This window comes from Bos mutus, chromosome 29 (assembly GCF_027580195.1).
Source record: "Bos mutus isolate GX-2022 chromosome 29, NWIPB_WYAK_1.1, whole genome shotgun sequence".
In the NCBI taxonomy this organism is placed as follows: Eukaryota; Metazoa; Chordata; class Mammalia; order Artiodactyla; family Bovidae; genus Bos; species Bos mutus.
In genome coordinates this window covers 18,364,711-18,387,516 of record NC_091645.1, presented here as the reverse complement: position 1 = coordinate 18,387,516, position 22,806 = coordinate 18,364,711, and the positions used below count along the sequence as shown (strand labels likewise).

General features: G+C 38.3%; 1 protein-coding gene across 1 annotated transcript in view; it reads right to left on the bottom strand.

The window, feature by feature from the left end:
- Nucleotides 1-22,806, bottom strand: part of LOC102276917 (glycerophosphodiester phosphodiesterase domain-containing protein 4) — a 152,020-nt gene that overhangs the window by 110,564 nt on the left and 18,650 nt on the right. The window contains exon 2 of the mRNA XM_005896942.2: nt 4,811-4,913. Coding sequence (XP_005897004.2) covers nt 4,811-4,913 — 103 coding nt within the window. The remainder of the gene's footprint in view (nt 1-4,810; nt 4,914-22,806) is intronic.

Below are 22,806 nucleotides of genomic sequence, written 5' to 3'. Positions count from 1 at the left end.
CAGTTGTGAAAGCTAGATTATGAGGAAGGCAGAATGCCAAAGAATTGAGGCCTTCAAACTGTGGTGCTGGAGAAGACTCCTGAGAGTCCCTTGGACAGCAAGGAGATCAAACCAGTCAATCTTAAAGGAAATCAACCCTGAACATTCATTGGAAAGACTGATGCTGAAGCTGAAGCTCCAGTATTTTAGTCACCTGATGTGAACAGCTGACTTACTAGAAAAGTCCCTGATGCTGGAAAAGATTGAGGGCAGAAGGAGAAGACAGCATCAGAGGATGAGATGGCTGGATGGCATCATCAATGCAATGGATGTGAACTTGGGAAAACTCCAGCAGATGGAGAAGGACAGGGAGGCATGATGTGCTGTAGTCCATGGGGTCCCAAAGAGTTGGACACAACTGGGTGGCTGAACAACAACAACAACAACTTAATACATAAAGTAACTAGAGAAAGAACAAGAAAATTTCAGTAATTTCCTTTTACTGAAAATAGTAAAAGGAAAGAAATCATAAAGATCATAATAGAAATAAATGAAATAGAGACAAAGAAAACAATAGCAAAGATCAATGAAACTAAAAGCTGTTTCTTTGAAAAGATAAAATTATAAACATTTAGCCAGACTCATCAAGAAAAATGGGAGAGGACTCAAATCATTCACATTAGAAATGACAAACAAGAAATTAAAACAGACACCACGGAAATACACAGGATCATAAGAGACTATTACAAGCAACTATATGCAAAAAAAAAAAGGACAACCTAGAAGAAATGGACAAATTCTTAGAAAGTTACAACCTTCCAAGACTGAAACAGAAAGAGATAGAAAATATGAAGACCAATCATATGTACTGAAATTGAAAGTGTGATTAAAAGTCTTTCAATAAATAAAAGTCCAGGACCAGATGGCTTCATGGGCAAATTCCATCAAACATTTAGAGAGGAGTTAACATCTATCCCTATGAAACTATTCCAAAGAAATTGCAGAAGAAAGAATATTCCCAAACTTATTCTGTGAGGCCACCAACACTCTGGTACCAAAATCAGACAAAGATATCACAAAAAAGGAAATTATAGGTCAATAACAGTGATTAATATAGATGCAAAAATCCTCAACAAAATTCTAGCAAACTGAAAATAATGAATCGAATTAAAAGAATCATATACCATCAAGTGGCATTTATCCCAGATATGCAAGGATTCTTCAATATATACAAATACTTCAGTATGATATACCATATCAACAAGTTAAAGGGTAAAAAAATCATAAGATTATCTCAATAGATGCAGAAAAACCTTCTGACGAAAACTCAATAGCCATATATGATAAAAAACAAAAAAAATCCAGAAAGTGAGCAAAGAGGGAACATACGTCAATATATTAAAGGCTACATATGACAAACCCACAGTTAACATCATACTCAACAGCCAAAAGCTGTTTCCTCTAATGTCACAAACAAGACAACAATGTCCATTCTCACCAGCTTTATTCAATTTTGGAAGTCCTGGCCATGGCATTCAGAGGAGATAAAGAAATGCAATAAATTCAACTTGAAAAAGAATAAGTAAAACTGTCACTATTTGCAGATGACATTATACTATACGTAGAAAATCCTAAAGATGCTACCAGAGAGCTACTAGAGCTCATCAATTAATTTGGTACAGTTGCAGAATACAAAATTAATACACAGAATTCTATTACCTTTCTACACATTCAGTTCAGTTCAGTCACTCAGTTGTGTCTGACTCTTTGACAATGAAAATATCAGAAAGAGAAATTTAAGAAACAAACTCATTTATCATAGCATCAAAAGTATAAAATACCTAGGAAAAACCTACCTAAGGAGGCAAAAAACCTGTACTCTAAAAACCATAAGACACTGATGAAAGAAATCAAAGATGGAAAGACAAAACATGTTCTTGGATTGGAAGAATCAATATTGTCAAAATGACTATACACCCAAGGCAACCTACAGATTCAATACAATCCATATCAAAATACCAATGCCATATTTCACAGAACTAGAACAAAAAAATTTAAACTTGTATGGGAACACAAAGACCCTGAATAGCCAAAGCAATCTTTGGAAAGAAAAAGAGCTGGAGGAATTAGGCTTCCTTATTTCACACTATACTACAAAACTACAGTAATCAAAACAGTATGGCACAAAGGTAGAAATACAGATCAATGGAACAGGACAGAAAAACTAGAAGTAAACTCACATACATATGCTCAACTAATGCATGATAAAAGGGGCAAGAATATATAATGGAGAAAATACAGTCTCTTCAATAAATGGGTCTGGGAAAACTAGACAGCTACTTTTAAAAGAATGAGATTAGAACATTCTTTAACACCATACACAAAAATAAAATAAGTAAGAACACTCTTTCACATAAGTTTCAGCAAAATATTTTTTGATACATCTTCTAGAGTAATGGGGAAAAAAAGAAACAAATGGAACCTACTTAAACTCAAAAGCCTTTGCACAGCAAAGGAAACCATTAACAAAATGAAAAGACAACACACATAATGTGAGAAAATATTTGCACATTATCTGACTGACATGATATTAACCTATAAAACAAACAACTCATGCATCTTAATAGGAAACACACAATGAAATAAAAAAGTGGGCAGAAGACTACATTTCTCCAAAGAAGAAATAGAGATGGCCAACAAACACATGAAAAGATGCTCAACACTGCTATTTATTAGAGAAATGCAATTCAAAACTACAATGAGATATCACCTCACACCAGTCAGTATGGCCATCATTTAAAAACATCTGTAGCACTATGTACAATAGCCAAGACATGGAAGAAACCTTAGTGTCCACAGATGACTTAATTTTTTAAATGTGGTATATACTTACACATGCATACCACAGGGAGCATTATTCAGTCATATAAAACATGAAAAATGTCATTTATGACAACATGGATAGACCCAGTCAGCATTATGCTAATTGAAATCAGTCAGAGAGAAAAAGATAAATAAGATATGACCTCACTTATACATGAAAGATAAAAACAAACCAACCAAACTAACTCATAGACACAGAGAACAGATTGGTGGTTGCCAGAGGACAGGGGTGAGAGGTGGACAAATGAGTGAAGATGGATAAAAAGGTGTAAACTTCCAATTATAAAATAAACATGCCCTGGGGACAAAATGCATACAGCATGGTAACTATAGTTACAAATGCAGTATTGTATATTTGAAAGTTGCTAAAAGAAAGTTTCTTAAAAATTCTCATCACACACAAAATCTGAAATTATGTGTGATGAAGAATATTAACCAGACTTACTATGGTGATCATTCCACAATATAAAGAAATAGCAAATCATTATGCTATAATATATACTTAACAGAAATGTAACATTATATTTCAATTACATCTCAATGTAAAGTTATTTAAAACTGAGGGAAATTCTATAAAGAAATGAAACATTTCTTATTTCCAATATTGTGGAGAAACTTAGAACTTAACTCTAAATAAAGAATGCATATAAATGAGAAAATTAGATTCCACAAGATAAATATATTCAAACAGAGAGAACTAAAAAGAAAATAAGTTACTAAATAAACAAGTTTTGATACCTGGTAAATAATTAAAATAAAACAAATTTCATCTATAAAATTAATAAAAACAATTAAAAATTAGAATAGTCAATGCTGTCAATGGAGGGTTAAAACAGAAAGTCAAATACCTCTATTGTGAATGAAAACTGTACTATCTTTTGAGAAATACTTTGGTAATAGGCACAATGAGTTTTACTAGTGTTTATTCTTCTTGACTGAATAATGCCACTTGTGGGAATTTCCTGTAAGACCGTAAGTCAGAACACAAAGATTTCTCTTCACTCTTATTTTACAAAAACAGAAAATTAATCATAAAGCCTAACAATAAAAAGTGGTTAAGTAAGCACACTATACTACCTTCATATCAGGAAATACTTTAAAACCATTTAAAGTGATTATCATTAAGAGTTTTAATAATTTGTCAAAATGTGTACAACTATTTTAAATAAGAGAAAAAATAAAAATTATATATATAGTATGAACATAATATAAAAACAGGCACAGGAAAAAAGACTGGGAAGTATACCAAGTGATTGCTACTCAAGAATAAGACGATATTATCTACTTTTCTACATTTCTTAATGTTTAAAATAACAAACCATACTTTACTTCTACGAAGGAAAAAATAAACTATACTACATTTTTTAAAAGCCTCACACTCAAAGATACCCCTTTTCCCCTCAAAGACCAACTAATGGGTACGCTGTACCAGTCAGGCCAGAAAAACTGGAAGAGCCAGGAGCAGTCCAGAGTAGGAACTGGGCTACAAATGTGCTGAGATTGGACACTGTTTCTGTCTCCAGAGTCTTAGGAAACCCAGTGGGGACAGAAGGAAGAAGTAGAGGCTGGAGGTGAGGCAGAGACATCAGGGTTCATGGACCAAGATCATGAAGACTAACTGGTGTAAGCATCAGTGAACACAGGCAAAAGAGGCTGAGGAACAAGGGAGTCATCTGAATAGAAGGACTGGAAGCACAAAGAAATCTCCCCTCTGAGCCAGATTTGGTCTAAGAGTGAGACTGAGCAGGGAAGGGAGGTATAGCAGCTGAGGGTGCTGAGCATGCTTACGCTTCCCCAGAGTCAGGCCTCCCATCCACCAGCTGCAAAACTACAACTTTGTCCACCCTCCCTCTTATGTCACCAGATTTTTTCAGTCTGAAGTAAGACCCATGTGGTAATTATACCAAAGAGCCCTTACACAAATGAAAATACAAAAAGTGAAACTCACCAGTCAAAGCCATTGAATTCATTTGAAGTTTCTATCCATGTGAAAAGTAAAAGCGTAGACAAGCAAAATGACACAATCAACCAAGGTAAAATAATCGCTCTCTCTGGGAAGAGAAAAAAGGAGGTCTCATTTAGCTCCATTTATCCGTGGTACCTCAGCAACATCTGTTTATATTCCCCAAAGGTCTATACAGTTACAGTGAAGCATTACCCTCCTCAGGCTGGAGAGACCACTGTATTCTTTTACCCTAATGGAATTTTGTGAAGCCTATTTATAACATTATAATCATAAGGGATTTGGTTTAGGTCTACCTTAATGACTTAGTGGTTTTCCCTACTTTCTTCAATTTAAGTCTGAATTTTGCAATAAGGAGTTCATGATCTGAACCACAGTCAGTTCCTGGTCCTGTTTTGCTGACTGTATAGAGTTTCTCCATCTTTGGCTGCAAAGAATATAATCAATCTGATTTCAGTATTGAGCATCTGGTGAAGTTCATGTGTAGAGTCGTCTCTTGTGTTGTTGGAAGAGGGTGTTTGCTATGATATGTGCATTCTCTTGGCAAAACTGTTAGCCTTTGCCCTGCTTCATTTTGAACTTCAAGGCCAAACTTGTCAGTTACTCCAGGTATATCTTGACTTCCTACTTTTGCATTCCAGTTCCCTATGATGAAAAGGACACCTTTTTTTGCTGTTAGTTCTAGGTCTTGTAGGTCTTCAAAAACTGTTCAGCTTCTTCAGCATTAGCGGTTGGGGCATGGACTTGAATTAGTGAGATACTGAATGGTTTGCCTCGGAAACAAACAGAGGTCAATCTGTCATTTTTGAACCTGTACCCAAGTACTGGATTTTGGAATCTTTTGTTGACTATGAGGGGGTGACTCCATTTCTTCTAAGGGATTCTTGCCCACAGTAGTAGATATAATGGTCACCTGAATTAAATTTGCCCATTCCAGTCCATTTTAGTTCACTGATTCCTAAAATGTCGATGTTCACTCTTGCCATCTCCTGTTTGCTGCTGCTGCTGCTAAGTCGCTTCAGTCGTGTCCGGCCCTGTGCAACCCCATAGACGGCAGCCCACCAGGCTCCCCCATCCCTGGGATTCTCCAGGCAAGAATACTGGAGTGGACTGCCATTTCCTTCTCCAATGCATGAAAGTGGAAAGTGAAAGTGAAGTCACTCAGTCGTGTCCGACTTAGTGACCCCATGGACTGCAGCCTACCAGGCCCTCCATCCATGGGATTTTCCAGGCAAGAGCACTTCCAATTTACCTTGATTTATGGACTGAATACTCCAGGTTCCTATGCAATATTGTTCTTTACAGCATCAGACTTTATTTTCACCACCAGACACATCCACAACAGGGTGTTATTTCCACTTTGGCTCCATCTCTTCATTCTTTCTGGAGTTATTTCTCCACTCTTCTCCAGTAGCATATTGGGCACTTACCAACCTGGGGAGTTCATTTTTCAGTGTCATATATTTTTGCCTTTTCACATTGTTCATGGGGTTCTCAAGGCAAGAATACTGAAGTGGTTTACCATTCCCTTCTCCAGTGGACCACATTCTGTCAGAACTCCCCACCATGGCCCATCTGTCTTGCATGGCCATACATAGCATGGCTCATAGTTTTATTGAGTTAGAAATGTGATCCATGTGATCTGCTTGGTTAGTTCTCTGGGATTGTGGTTTTCGTTCTATCTGCTCTCTGATGGGTGAGGAAAAGAGGATTGTGGAAGCTTCCTGATGGGAGGGACTTGCTGTAGTTCTTCAGAGTGCCTGAAGAACTATGGATGGAGGTACAGGAGGCAGTTATCAAAAACATCCCCAGGAAGAAGAAATGCAAAAAGACAAAATGGTTGTCTGAGGGGGACTTAAAATAGCTGAGAAAAGAAGAGAAGTGAAAGGCAAAGGAGAAAAGGAAAGATATACCCATCTGAATGCAGAGTTCCAAAGAACAGCAAGGAGAGATAAGAAAGCCTTCCTAAGTGATCAGTGTAAAAAAATAGAAGAAAAAATATAATGGTAAAGACTAGAGTCTCAAAGTTCTAATGAGGTGGATGAAACTGGAGCCTATTATACAGAGTGAAGTAAGCCAGAAAGAAAAATACCAATACCATATACTAACGCATATATATGGAATTTAGAAAGATGGTAACGACAACCCTGTATGTGAGACACAGATGTATAGAACAGTCTTTCGGACTCTGTGGGAGAGAGAGGGGGTATGATTTGGGAGAATGGCATCAAAACATGTATAATATCATCTAAGAAACGAATCGCCAGTCCAGGTTTGATGCAGGATACAGGAAGCTTGGGGCTGGTGCACTGGGATGACCCAGAGGGATGGTATGGGGAGGAAGGGGGGTTCAGGATGGGGAACACGTGTACACCCATGGTGGATGCATGTTGATGTATGGCAAAACCAATACAATATTGTAAAGTAAAAATAATAATAATAATAAAATATATATATATTTAAATAAAAAAGAAAGTGATGAAAAAAAAAAAAAAAAAGAAAATTAAAAATACAAAGGGAACATTTCATGTAAAGATGGGCACAATAAAGGACAGAAATGGGATGGACCTAAAAGAAGCAGAAGATATAAAGAAGACGTGGCAAGAATACACAGAAGAACTACATTAAAAAGACCTTCATGACCCAGATAAACACAATGCTGTGATCATTCACCTAGACCCAGACATCCTGGAAGTCAAGTGAGCCTTAGGAAACATCACTACAAACAAAGCTAGTGGAGTTGATGGAATTCCAGCTAAGCTATTTCAAATCCTAAAACCTGATGCTGTTAAAGTGCTGTACTCAATATGCCAGCAAATCTGGAAAACTCATCAGTGGCCACAGGACTGGAAAAGGTCAGTTTTCATTCCAATCCCAAAGAAAGGCAATGCCAAAGAATGTTCAAACTACTGCACAATGGCACTCATTCCACACTCTAGTAAAGTAACGCTCAAAATTCTCCAAACTAGGCTTCAACAGTATGTGAACCAAGAACTTCCAGATGTTCAAGCTGGATTTAGAAAAGGCAGAGGAACCAGAGGTCAACATGTCAAAATCTGTGAGATCATTGAAAAAGCAATAGAATTCCAGAAAAAAAAATCTGCTTTCTGCTTCATTGCCTATGCTAAACCTTTGAGTATACAGATCACAAGAAACTGTGGAAAATTCTTAAAGAGTTAGGAATACCAGACCACTTTACCCACCTCGAGACCTGTATGGAGGTCAAAAAAAAAAAAAACAGTTAAAACCAAACATGGAACAATGGACTGGTTCCAAATTGGGAATGGAGTACATCAAACCTGTATATTGTCACCCTGCTTATTTAACTTATATGCAGAGTACATCATGAGAAATGCCGGGCTGGATGAAGCACAAGCTGGAATCAAGATTGCCTGGAGAAATATCAGTAACCTCAGATATGCAGATGACACCACCCTTATGGCAATAAGCAAAGCGGAACTAAAGAGCCTCTTGATGAAGGTGAAAGAGGAGAGTGAAAAAGCTGGCTTAACAGTCAACACTGAAAAAACTAAGATCATATCACCTGATCCCATCACTTAATGGCAAGTAGATGGGAAAACAATGGAAACAGTGAGAGGTTTTATCTTTTTGGGCTCCAAAATCACTGCAGATGGTGACTTCAGCCATGAAATTAAGACACTTGCTCCTTGGAAGAAAAGCTATGACCAACATAGACAGCATATTAAAAAGCAGAGACATTACTTTGCCAACAAAGGTCCATCTGTCAAAGCTATATTTCCAGTAGTCATGTATGAATGTGAGAGTTGGACTATAAAGAAAGCTGAGAGCCAAAGAGTTGATGCTTTTGAACTGTGGTGTTGGAGAAGATTCTTGAGAGGCCCTTGGACTACAAGGAGATCCAACCAGTCCATCCTAAAGGAAATCAGTCCTGAATATTCATTGGGAGGACTGATGCTGAAGCTCAAACTCCAATACTTTGGCCATGTGAAGTGAAGAACTGACTCATTTGAAAAGACCTGATGCTGGAAAAGTTTGAAGGCGGGAGGAGAAGGGGACGACAGAGGATGAGATGGTTGGATGGCATCACTGACTCCATGGACATGAGTTTGAGTAAACTCTGGGAGCTGGTGATGGACAGGGAGACCTGGTGTGCTGCAGTCCATGGGGTCACTAAGAGTCAGACATGACTGAGAGATTGAACTGAACTGATACTCTCTACATAAAACATGTGTGCCCTTCTAAAAACATATATCAGATAAAGTCAATCCCCTGCTCACAACTCTTCCAGAACTTTCTACTATACAAGAATATCACCCAAACTACCTGCCATGGCCCAAAGATTCTACATGGTCAAGCCTTGCCCATTCCTGACCTCCACTCATTCTACCAACTGATGCTATTTCTGTACTCCAGCCACACTGGTTTTCTTTCTGTATCTAGAACATGACCAAATCTGTTCCTACCTCAAGAGTTTCACACTTACTGGTTCCTCTGCCTGAAATATTTTTGCCCCTATGCACATACATAGCTGGCCCCTGTGTCTTCTTAACAGACTGCTCAGATAACATTGTCTCAAACCAGTCTTCTATAACCACGTTCCCATTGCATAACACATTTTCCTATGTATTATCTTCAGAGCTCTTCTCTGTAGCCAAAGCCATCTTTCTTCACTGCCGTTTACTACCTAACTCATCCTACTAGATCGTGAGGTGCAGGAGGGTTAGAAGCCTTAATGGTCTTATTCATTGTGGCACACATTCAATAAACCTGATGAATAAATCCATTTTATTTTGATTTATTTATTTATTTATTTTTTTTTTTTTTGCTGCTATTCATTCAAAAATGTTCAAAGCCTCCACTCTGTTATCAGGATAAATTTCAAATATTTTAGTTTGACATAAAGGTACTTCATAATTTGGTTAACACATTTTTTCCATCCAATCACTTATTGTTTATTGCCATGTATGCATAAATTCAACAATGGAAATTCTTTTTTCACTAAACACACTACTGTGTTTCTCAATATCTTAAAAATCTCTAGGGACTCTTTACTGCTTACATGGCAGAAATCAAATTCTTAAAACCACACAACATCTGTCCTGCCTCCATCTCTAGCTTCAGTTCGCACCACTTCTCCCTTCTTATCCTCTGTTCCACCTAAAATACACCTTATACTAAACCCTTTGACTCCTCCTCCAATACCATTTCTTCTGCCATTCTCTATTCTTTAGCTATCCAATTCTGATCACCTTTAACCTTCTAAATAAAGTTATTTTTGATCCATTACACATGATGTATGTAGGCACACACACACACACACACACACACACACAATTATAGCACTTCTCTCAAGGCAAAAGAAAGTGTGGTCAGTCTCCCCCCGCCTAACTCTCCGTACCAAAGAGCAGCAGCAGAGTGGTCATCTAGCTTTCTTCTCCTGTTTGGCTTCCCAGTTGCAGCCATAGCAGCCATTAAGGAAAGTCATATAGCATTCATAGTTGAAGTTGCGTTTAATCCATGAATTAAAGTTTTTCAATCTTCCTGTCTCCTCATTCTCAGTCTCAGTCCTGTCAATGTCATCCATGGTTCACCCTTTTGCTGGAATGGTAAATAAAACAGTCAGAATCCGGTAGCTCCTTCAAACATTTCCTACCCTACAATTCTACAGAATATTCTATCAACAATAGATAGGTCTTTCAAAAGTTCTATCTTGGAAGATGCACTGGATTTGGTGTAGAAGAATAGAGCTCCACCCTCTCTTTCCCATGAACTAGTTTAGTGCTTATTGCAGACATTACACTATTCAATGTTTAATTTTCTTACCTCTAAAATGGTACCATATTCTCTGCCCTAGCCAACTAATAGATGTTGAAAACATCAAGTCAGATAATAGATACGAATGTGTTTTTAAAACTGTAGTGTGGTCTTGAAGTAGCTTTAGAACTTAGAGGCATGGGTGAAGTGTATGAAAAAATACAATCCTTGGCTAATGAGTTACTCAGACACACACATGCCTTCCCATTGTCATTCTCTTCTCTCACATATGGCTTTTTGAGAGCCTCAATCAAAAATGATGGATGATTCAGAACAGCAGTGGCTGAAATTAGACGTTTATTTTTGCTTTTGCCATAAAAATTGCCCCAAAATGGTATAAACAAATAATGTGGTATGTGGCTTCCCAGTGTCGTTAGAACTGAGAACCTTCCAGTCTGCTCTTCCATTTCAGCACATGGTTCCTTCTCAGGGTACAAACTGGAAGCTCAAACTACGACTATCACTTCAAATACCAACTAGCAGGAAGGAAGGAAGAACAAAGAAGGGTGCTCCCCTTTAAGGATATTTCAAGAAATTGGACATGACATTTCATTAACAGGTGTTTTCAATATTGTAAAGTAATTAGCCTCTAACTAAAATAAATAAATTTAAATTTTTTAAAAAAGGAAAAACAGATATTGAAAGATATCTAGTTGTCACTACCACATTTTCTCGTCCCCCTGTGACAGGATAAAATTCTCAGAACTTCCAGAGAATGTGTGGAATTGGGGGAAGAAAGAAAAAATTAAATCAAATGACAAAAAATCTTAGAGTTGATCCCAGATGACAGTCTTTGCCCCTGAAAACTTTGTTATGCTCCATTTTTTTGTGTGAAAGACACTCTAATGTAGCTAAGAACACAGCGTCTGAATGCTCACATCTGGCCAAAATGGAATAATAAAGGCTAGAGTAAATTGCCCACATTAAATGATTTAAAAACTGCAAAATATGAAATAGGTTTCAGACAGCATACAATAAGCAGTGAAGGAGAGCAATCCTCGATAGAAGGAAGACAAAGGAAGTGAATGTTATGAATGTCTCACTTAAAATCTCACTTTCTAGGGTAAAGCGCTGGGTGTGGGTATGTAGTAGAGCCTGGCAGTATCCCAGACTGAGCAAAAATAAACAGGAGTTGAGGGAGACTAGTGTTCCCCTGTGTCTCTCCTGTGTTTCTCAATTGAATACTAATCAATACATGCTTTAAAAGAACTTATCTGAGAGTAGGGAGCGAACCACACAAAAAAAGTGTGAGTCAATTTCCAGGGCTCATAAAAGGCTGGGGATAGTTTCCACCAAAGCAGAAAAACCTTGCATGCGGCACCAGGTAGCATACTTAGAAGGGCATTTCCTCAGTAGTGCAAAAAAATAAAAATAAAAAAGGCCTACATTAAAGGCTGCTATGGTCTGGCCAAACAAACTTAAAGGTGAGCCTCAAAATAGTGGAGCAACATCTTTAAAGGACTGAAGAAATAAAGAAACAAATATGTTAACCTAGAATTCGACACACAACAATGAAAGTCATAAAAAAAAGAAAGAAGTGAAATAAAGACCCTTTCAGATACTAAAAACTGGAGAATTATTCAACAGGTGACTTCTACTATGAGAAATGTTAAAGAAGGTCTGTTGATAAGAAGGGAAAAAGTGCCAGGTTGAGAATGGACACCTCAATAAAGGAATGAAGTACAATGGAAATAGTAAATATATGTGTGGGTGTAAATATGTGTACACTCCATGGACTGTAGCCTGCCAGGCTCCTCTGCCCATAGAACTCTCCAGGCCAGAATACTAGAGTGGGTAGCCGTTTCCTTCTCCAGGGGATCTTCCCAACCCAGGGATTGAACCCAGGTCTTCCACATTGCAGGCAAATTCTTTACCATCTGAGCCACCAGGGAAGCCCATAGGTATAAAAGAATGTTCTTATTTATAAAATCACTTTAGAAGATAACTGAATATTTAAAGACAAAATCATAATCATGATGACTGCAGCTTATCACAGCTGTAATCAAAGACCAAATTTGCCTGTTACTTCAGTATCTCTTGACTTCCTACTTTTACATTCCAGTCCCCTATGATGAAAAGGACATCTTTCTGGTGTTAGTTCTAAAAGGTCTTGTAGGTCTTCATAGAACTGTTCATCTTCAGCTTTTTCAGCATTACTGACTGGGGCACAGACTTGGATTACTGTAATATTGAATGACTTGCCTTGGAAATGAACAGAGATCATTCTGTCATTTTTGAGATTGCATCCAAGTACTGCACTTCGGACTCTCTTGTTGACTATGAGGGCTACTCCATTTCTTCTAAGGGATTCCTGCTCACAGTAGTAGACATGATGGTCATCTGAGTTAAATTCACCCATGCCAGTCCATTTTAGTTAGCCGATTCCTAAAATGTCAATGTTCCCTCTTGCCATCTCCTGTTTGACCACTTCCAATTTACCTTGATTCATGGACCTAACATTCCAGGTTCCTATGCAATACTGCTCTTTACAGCATCAGACTTCCTCCATCACCAGTCACATCCACAGCTGGGTGTTGTTTCTGCTTTGGCTCCATCTCTTCATTCTTTCTGGAGTTATTTCTCCACTCTTCTCCAGTAGCATATTGGTCATCTACAGACCTGAGGAGTTCATCTTTCAGTATCCTATCTTTTTGCCTTTTCATACTGTTCATTGGGTTCTCAAGGCAAGAATACTGAAGTGGTTTGCCATCCCCTTCTCCAGTGGACCATGTTTTGTCAGAACTGTCCACCATGACCCATCCATCTTGGGTGGACCTACACGGTGTGGCTATGCTGCTGCTGCTGCTAAGTTGCTTCAGTCGTGTCCGACTCTGTGCGACCCCATAGACGGCAGCCCACCAGGCTCCCCCATCCCTGGGATTCTCCAGGCAAGAATATTGGAGTGGGTTGCCATTTCCTTCTCTCAGTATGGCTATACTTCAGTATAAAATTAAAAGTTAGAAAAAAAAAAACCCTAAAAAACAAAAAGTCAGCCCTCAGAGTGGGAGAATGTACTTGCAAATGAAGCTACTGATAAGGAGATTAATCTCCAAAATACACAAACAGCTCATGCAGCTCAAAAATAAAATGTAAAAGAATCAAAAAATGGGCAGAAGACCTAAATAGACATTTCTCCAAAGAAGACACAAAGATGGCCAAGAGACACCTGAAAAGGTACTCAACATCACTAATTATTAGATAAATGCAAATCAAAATTACAATGAAGTAATAGTAATTACTTCTCTTGTGGCTCAGCTGGTAAAGAATCTGCCTGCAATGCAAGAGACATGGGTTCAATCCCTGGGTTGGGAAGATCCCCTGGGGAAGGGAAAGGCTGCCCACTCCAGTATTCTGACCTGGAGAATTCCATGGACTGTATAGTTTATGGAGTCACAAAGAGTTGGACACGACTGAGCTACTTTCACTTCACTTCTTCTTCACCACCTCACAGCAGTCAGAATAGCCATCGTCAAAATATCTACAATCAATCAATGCTGGGGAGGGTGTGGAGAAAATGAAACCCTCCCACAATGTGGAAATGTAAATTGGTTTAGCCATTATGCAGAACAGTATAGAGGTTCCTTAAAAAGCTAAAATAGAGCTATCATATGATGCAGCAACACCCTTCCTGGGCACGTATCTGGAAAAAACTGTAATTTGAGAAGAAATATGAACCCCAAAGTTCATTGCAGCAGTATTTACAATAGCCAGGACATTTAAGCAGCCTAAATGTCCGCTGACAAAGGAACTGATAAACAAGATGTGATATATATATATATATATATATATACACACACACACACACACATATACACACACACAATGTATATGGAATGGACGGAGAAGGCAATGGCACCCCACTCCAGTATTCTTGCCTGGAAAATCCATGGACAGAGGAGCCTGGTAGGCTGCAGTCCATGGAGTCGCAAAGAGTCGGACACGACTGAGCGACTTCACTTTCACTTTTCTCTTTCATGCATTGGAGAAGGAAATGGCAACCCACTCCAGTATTCTTGCCTGGAGAATCCCAGGGATGGCGGAGCCTAGTGGGCTGCCATCTATGGGGTCACACAGAGTTGGACACGACTGAAGTGACTTAGCATTAGCATATGGAATGGAATGGAAACTTTGTTATTTAGTCACTGGGTCATGTCCAACTCTGGTAGCCTTGTGGACTGTAGCTGGCCAGGCTCCTCTGTCCATGAGATTTTGCAAGCAAGAATACTGGAGGGGGCTGCAGTTTCCTTCTCCAGGAGATCTTCCTAACACTGTGATCAAACCCATGTCTCCTGCATCGGCAGGTGTATTCTAATGGAATATTCGCCTTTTAAAAAATAAGGAAAAATTGTAAAATATGTGTAATTCAAGCTACTAGAAATAATAAGGGAAATATTTCAGCATATAGGAAAGTAAGCTATGTGTTTTCAGTGCAAGAAAGTATGAAAAACAGAAATACATTTTGTTAAGGGAAAACAAAGTTATTTTGTCCTAATCTTGGTTATTTCTAAATGGGAGTGAAAATAAAGGATAAGCTAATATGGATACACTGGAGAAGGAAATGGCAGCCCACTCCAGTATTCTTGCCTGGAAAATCCCATAGACAAAGGATCCTGGCAGGCTACAATCCATGGGGTCACAAAAGAGTTGGACATGACTTAGCGACTAAACAACAATATGCATACATAAAATTGCAGATAGTTTATGGAAAAGGAACCCTGAGAAAAGAGTTTTGCACGTGGTCAGGAATGGTTAGGATTAGACTGGATTGTAATTAGGTAAATGAATCTAATTAGGGACTTTGATATTAAAAATAAATGTAAGACTGAAGTTTGATGTTCTCTCTGTTAAGAGAATCCAGTTTTCTTGGAATAGTGAGTGGTTTTGGATTACAGACTTTACATTTCTTACCTATTAAGTGATCTGTTGTAACTGTCTCTATTTGCCTTTGAAAGAACACTGGAGTGGGTTGCTGTTTCCTTCTCCATAGTAAAACTTAGGTTAAGTGAATAACTTGTGCTTTACAGTCCCCTTAAAACACTATCTGACCAAGTATTTTGAAACTTTTTTAATATTTCTGACAAAATTCCAAGGATCAAATTCTAACTAAAGTTTTTTTGGATCTTGAGTTAACTTTGGGATGTTTCAGAGGGGCCCTGAAGCATCTCAGTGAGAAATATTAAACTAATTAGAATTACTTGATATTTTAAACTACATGAAAAGCATTAGAAACTGAGTGGTGATAAATCTCAAGTTATACTGTATGGGTAACTGTCATTAATATAAATGTCCTAGAAATCATATGAAATTTCTACAAATTGGCTATGTCCTAGTATAATAATACCAGTCATAATTCTAGCTACTATCATCACACATTGTATGTCACCTTGGTAATCATGTTTCTTTGTCAGTTGCATTGTGGTCAGATATTTAATCAAGACTTTTAAGTTTTATTTGTCATTCAAAGAGATTTATTGTTTCACTCTGATGCTTTTTGCAAAAGGGGCTTCATTAATTTAAAAAAAAAGATTCATAGAAAGGAATTTTGACAAGTACAGGTTTCTGAAAACATTCAGATCAGACTACTCAACTGAGCAAGAAATTACGGAAATCTAATGGAAACACTGATGGAACCCTGATGGTTTCTTCAAACTGTTAACAAAATATTAAGATCAAGGATTACTACGTAGGACAGATGAATATAAATAGGATGATTATAACTGATGAATATAATTATGTTTTATAGTTTTTATCTGAAATATTACTGACTTTTAATCTGTGATTTCCAGATATGGGGAAAGCTTTCCTCTTAAGCTAATTATGACATATAGTAACCTGGTAGGTTATATCTTTGTAAGTAAAATTGAAACATTTATCTCTTTATCCAAGCCCTTCACAATTGGAAACTCAGTATTTTTACTTTCATGGAAATATAGCTACTTGCATGAGTTTACTAAGAATTTGTTCTCCTTATAACAGGATACAGTAATGATTGCTATATTACCATGTCTTTAAGTGGAATGTCCTATTTGGAAAATACATAAGATCAAATATGACCTGACAGCATCAAAGAACTAAAGTGGACTTTATGGAACCATAAAGTCCCTTGAAAAAAACAATTGTGGTTCAGTAACAAAATCTTATGGGTAAACCTCCTGGCTACAGTACAATCAAGCCAAAAATCAATCAGAAAATAACTAGAAAAACTCACATTTGAGAATGAAACACTGTATTCATTAAAAAAAAAAAAAAAAATGAGTCAAAGGAAAATAATTACAATTAAATGAGAAAAAAATTTTAATTGGTTGATGTTGAAATTGCAACATGAATTGTAATACAGATATTGCAAATATTGGTCAAGGAAAGACATTGTGAACAAAAGTTATGTGACTGGAAGGAAGGTATACTGCTTGAATACTGAATAAAAGAAAGCATTCTAACCAGAATCATTACCATAATCATATCCCACATATCTACCAATTCTTTACCTTTGCATTTACCAGCCAAGGTGGCCAAATTCACATGAAAATTTAGTAATATTTAGAGAAAGACTAATAAACATGGTTCCTCTTATAGGATTACTTGGAATTACTTACATATTTGATTCTCTGGTTTCCAAACCCATACATCCAAAACTCTACTACAATCTCAATCTAGTTTCTCACAGGCATCTCAAAAGTACATGTATCCAAAACCAAACCCTTGACTTTCCCTCCAAAACCAATCCCTTGACTTTCCCTCCAAAACCTATTTCTCTTGAGGTCATTTCTATTAGTAAAGGGTACCACTGTTCACCCAGTCATCTGAGGCAAAATCCAGGATGCGGCCGTCAGGACTGAGAAGGTAAAACAAGAGCTACCCAAGAGACATGAAAAACTAAAGAACTGGACAAAATGCATGCAACAACTCGAAAAGGCAGCCATGAGCAATGACCCTTGAGAAGAGAAACAAGAGTACCATTCACACCTGCAGGACTTCCTGATAAGCTGAGCCGCTGGGCCTGCACAGGGACTGCAGGGCTTGGTGACCCCCCACCCTAAGCCCACCCCACCTGCCCTGCATGGGGGCTGTGGGCCGGCTTAGGTGCACAGGTGCCCTCCGTTCTCAGAGTCCTTCCTTGAGTAGGGAAGGATGATTCACCAGAGGTAGTGAGCTGACAGGATACGGTGCCCCAGGTTTGCCTGTCAACTTGAGAGTATTAATAATGTAGCTTCCTCCTTCTGGAAATGCTTAAAGGGTAAGCAAGGAGCTGTACGTACTGTGATTTCACAACCCTTAACCTAAATCGGGAATTCAGGCTAGAAAAGGCCAACGTCTCTCAAGATGGCGGCCAGGCAGCAGGAAGCGCCCATGGCTGCAGGTGTGGGTGTGTATGGCCAGGGGCGTGGCCTCAGGTGTCCAGTCAGACACTAAGGCTAATGCCCAACCTTTGTTCAGAGCAGCACACTTTAAATGTCTTCTAAGGTATAGCGGGTTTGTTTTGTCTCGCTCTTTCTAAAAATAACTTACACATAAACTTAGTTCTTGTCCATCATTTAGTTCAGCCAGTACCCCAGTTTTGTCATTAATTCCTTTTTTTTTTTTTTTTTTTTGCTGTTTTTTTCTTTTTCTCTTCACTAATCTGCTTCAAAAATGAACTGTTTTACCTTTTTTGTTTGATCTCTGATTCTTCCAGGCATTTCTCTAGCTCTGACTTCATTTCTGACCCCTAGACTCATATTCAGCTGCTTACTGGTCATCTTCATCTGAATGCCCTGCTGTAGACACCTCAGATTCAGTAAACCCTAACCTAAATGATCTTTCCCTTCGAATACACTCCGTCACCTCTGCCTCCAAATCGCTAAATGACAAGATTTGAAACCAATACCTCATTTGTAATTCTTCCCTTTTTCCTTTCCAACCCCACTCCCATGGATACTTACTAAATTCTGATTATTATTCTTCCTTCTTATTTCCCCTAGTCACTTGAATTCAGTGCCCACTAGGTCCATAATCATCACCCTGGTACCAACTACTTAGTAGTTCTATGGTAAGTGTTAAGGTAAGAATCTAACTACTTCCAGTTTATCTTTCCCAAAATTTACCTATCAAGAGTTGGCTAGTGATATTTTTAAAAACACAGGCCTCACCATGGTTAAAATTCATTCCTAAGGTTAAAGTTTTAGCTCCTTAAAGTGGATCCTGCCTTCCTTTCCAGCTTCATCTTCCTGCTACTCTCTTTCACCCCCCCTCAGCAAAAGTGGGGAAAACTCCCACAAAAGCAAACCCCTATACTGCTCCCCTAGATCATTATATATCTTTCATCATGTTGTCCCTACTGCCAGGTTGACCCACTTACCCCACCCAGCTTTCACCTGTTAACATCTCTTGTTGGTGTAAGACTTAGTTCAGGAAGCTGATCATCTTTGATCATCACCTCAGAACCATACTCAGTTAAATACTTCCTCCTCTTGTCCTATATGTACCTTGAAATCATTCTATCTAGTGAGATTAGGTAGCAATCAAGGGATTAAGAAATATTTTGTGATATGAAGATTTTCTAAAACTTTATTCTGACTCCTTCTTTAGACACTTTTTTCTCTTCTCTGAAATGACACAAGTTCTAGAGATTGGACCCATGATAAGACCTGATCCTATCATTTCTGATTTTAAAGCAGAAGCAAGACAAAATTAAAGCATGCAAAGCAGAATATAAAAAGGGTATCAAAGAGTTTATCAAATAAGTCTAAGTATCACATTTTTATTTCAAAGAACGTTAAGTACTTAATCTCTGTATATGGCTTCAAACCTGACTGCAAAAAATAGTTAAAGAAGTTGATTCAAAGACATGATGTAGCATAAGAGACCACAGTTCCCACTGATATCTGGAAAATATTTTTTCCCAGCTCTATTGTCCTAAAAGAACTGACACAGTTTTCACACGTTATTCATCTAATTAAGTGGTTATTTTGTAATGAATACTGTTCAAAGTCTAATGGGACATAAATGATCTTAGACAAAAAGTATGATGAACTCATATAAGACTGTACTTGAAAAACTGAGTTATCTTTTTAAAGACACTTTCAAACCTGCAAACAAAGAATGTCAGTCATTTTTTTCAAAACTCCACTCTCCTATAGAGTAGGAGCTCTTAGTCAAATAGTTCCAAAAGGGGCAAACCGACCTAAAATAAAGTTTTTTTCTAGTGATCACTCTTACACTATCATCTAGGGAGAAATTCTACTGGAAACAACGTAAGAGAGTTTGCAGTTTGCTATAGTCCATAAGATCTGTTTCATATACTTTGCAAACATATGTATACACACACAAACACAGTCATTTGCTATTTAAACATCTAGGCTGGTGCACTGTCATTTGGGCCTTTTGTACAGAAAAATATCAGAAGCTAGCAATATTTTAAAAAACACCCAAATTCCTAAATTGCCCTGCAGTGTACAGTCTAGTCAATAGCAATCTCCAACTTTATATGTAGCTTTCTAATTATTGTAAGAGCATTCTGTTGATTACTGCTTGGACTGAAGGATGAAAGTGTTGTCACTCAGTCATGTCTGACTCTTTGTGACCCCATGGACTGTAGCCTGTCATGCTCCTCTGTCTGTGGAATTTCCCAGGCAAGAATACTGGAGTGGGTAGCCAATCCCTACTCTAGGGTATCTTCCTGAAGATCTGAAGGATGAGTCAGGAGTTGTTTTAAGTACCAGTTACCTAAATCTGCAAAAAAATAAAATTGACACACAAAAAAGGATAAACTCAAGACCTATTGATACCTGTCCTTATCAGCTGAGTGCCAGCCTTTGATTTCTCTATCTTGACATCATGCTGGGGCTTGATGCCAGACTCTAGTCAATTGCACAGCAGTGTATCAAGCCCAAAGTCTGGACATTATCCTTGTTAAATACATATGGTATTCCTACTTTAGCAACTGTCCTTTTTATTAAAAGTAATGAATCTCCTCATGAAAGCTCATTGAAATTAATATTTTTGCTCTTGCTGCTGCTGTTGCTGCTGCTAAGTTGCTTCAGTCGTGTCCGACTCTGTGTGACCCCATAGACGGCAGCCCACCAGGCTCCCCCGGCCCTGGGATTCTCCAGGCAAGAATACTGGAGTGGGTTGCCATTTCTTTCTCCAATGCATGAAAGTGAAAAGTGAAAGTGAAGTCGCTCAGTCGTGTACGACTCTTAGCGACCCCATGGACTGCAGCCTATCAGGCTCCTCCGTCCATGGGATTTTCCAGGCAAGAGTACTGGAGTGGGGTGCCATTGCCTTCTCCCTTTTTGCTCTTAATGCACTCATAATGAAGAAATACTGAACAGCAAGTTTGAAAGAGCAACTAAATGGTACTATTAGGATTGAAATCCTTAATAATTTGCCAAGAAAAAAAAGAGAATCCCATGCTTTTGAACAGATTCAGGTTGTTATCAGTGTTCATTGGCCTTTGATTCTATGGAATAGAAACCAGTTATTGGCTAAGATGCTTAAATATAACTAGTTATTGATTCTTCTACAAAACTTCCACAGTAGCGCATGTAAAAGTTTTTGTGGCATACAAGTCTGATAAATCAGGTAATTTCAAGCATTATAAAGTGAAAGTGTTAGTCTCTCAGTAGTTTCCAACTCTTTGCAACCCCATGGACTGTAGCCCACCAGGTTCCTCTGTCTATGGAATTCTCCAGGCAAGAATACTGGAGTGAGTAGCCAATCCCATCTCCAGAGGATTTTCCTGACCCAGGGATCAAACCCAGGTCTCCTGCACTGCAGGCAGATTCTTTACTATCTGAACATTATAAAACAGGACTGCATTTATGTGTTAAATACCTTGCGCATATCATTTACTTCCCCACAGTCTTAGCATTAGATATCACCATTGTACTCATTTCACAGATCTAGAAATTGATACTCAAAGGTTAAGTAGCTGCTCCATAATCACATATACATCTGACTCATAAATTATTCTGGTCTATTTGATGCAACATGTTTTTCCCTAGACCTGGGTCCTTCAGTTAAGCAGCTATGAGACACCTGTGGCTAATTAAGATTTAATTAATAAAAAGTAAATAAAAATGAAAGTCATTTTCTGAGCTACTAACCACATTTCAAGTGCTTAACAGCCATGTATGGCTAGTAGCTACTGTACTGGACAAAGAAGGTAGAGAAAGTTAGTCCTGTAAGTTTACTGGACAGTGCTGGTCTAGAATCGCAGGTAATTGGAATGCCCTCCCTCTTTGCTGATAATGAGAACTATATGAAGTACCTTGTTACTTTGACTTCATGGAAGTTCAATTTCAAAATTTAAGCTCAACTATAGCAAAACATCTATTTCTGCTTTATTGACTATGCCAAAGCCTTTGACTGTGTGCATCACAATAAACTGTGGAAAATTCTGAAAGAGATAGGAATACCAGACCACCTGACCTGCTTCTTGAGAAACCTGTATGCAGGTCAGGAAGCAACAGTTTGAACTGGACGTGGAACAACAGACTGGTTCCAAATAGGAAAAGGAGTACATCAAGGCTGTATATTGTTACCCTGCCTATTTAACTTATATGCAGAGTACATCATGAGAAACGCTGGGCTGGAAGAAGCACAAGCTAGAATCAAGATTGCCAGGAGAAAAATCAATAACCTCAAATATGCAGATGACACCACCCTTATGGCAGAAAGTGAAGAGGAACTAAAAAGCCTCTTGAAGAAAGTGAGAGTGGAGAGTGAAAAGGTTGGCTTAAAGCTGAACATTCAGAAAACGAAGATCATGACATCTGGTCCCATCACTTCATGGGAAATAGATGGGGAAACAGTGGAAACAGTGTCAGACTTTGTTTTTTGGGCTCCAAAATCACTGCAGATGGCAATTGCAGCCATGAAATTAAAAGACGCTTACTCCTTGGAAGGAAAGTTATGACCAACCTAGATAGCATATTGAAAAGCAGAGACATTACTTTGCCAACAAAGGTCCTTCTAGTCAAGCTATGGTTTTTCCAGTGGTCATGTATGGATGTGAGAGTTGGACTGTGAAGAAAGCTGAGTGCCGAAGAATTGATACTTTTGAACTGTAGTGCTGGAGAAGACTCTTGAGAGTCCCTTGGACTGCAAGGAGATCCAACCAGTCCATCTTAAAGGAGATCAGTCCTGGGTGTTCACTGGAAGGACTGATGCTGAAGCTGAAACTCCAATACTTTGGCCACCTCATG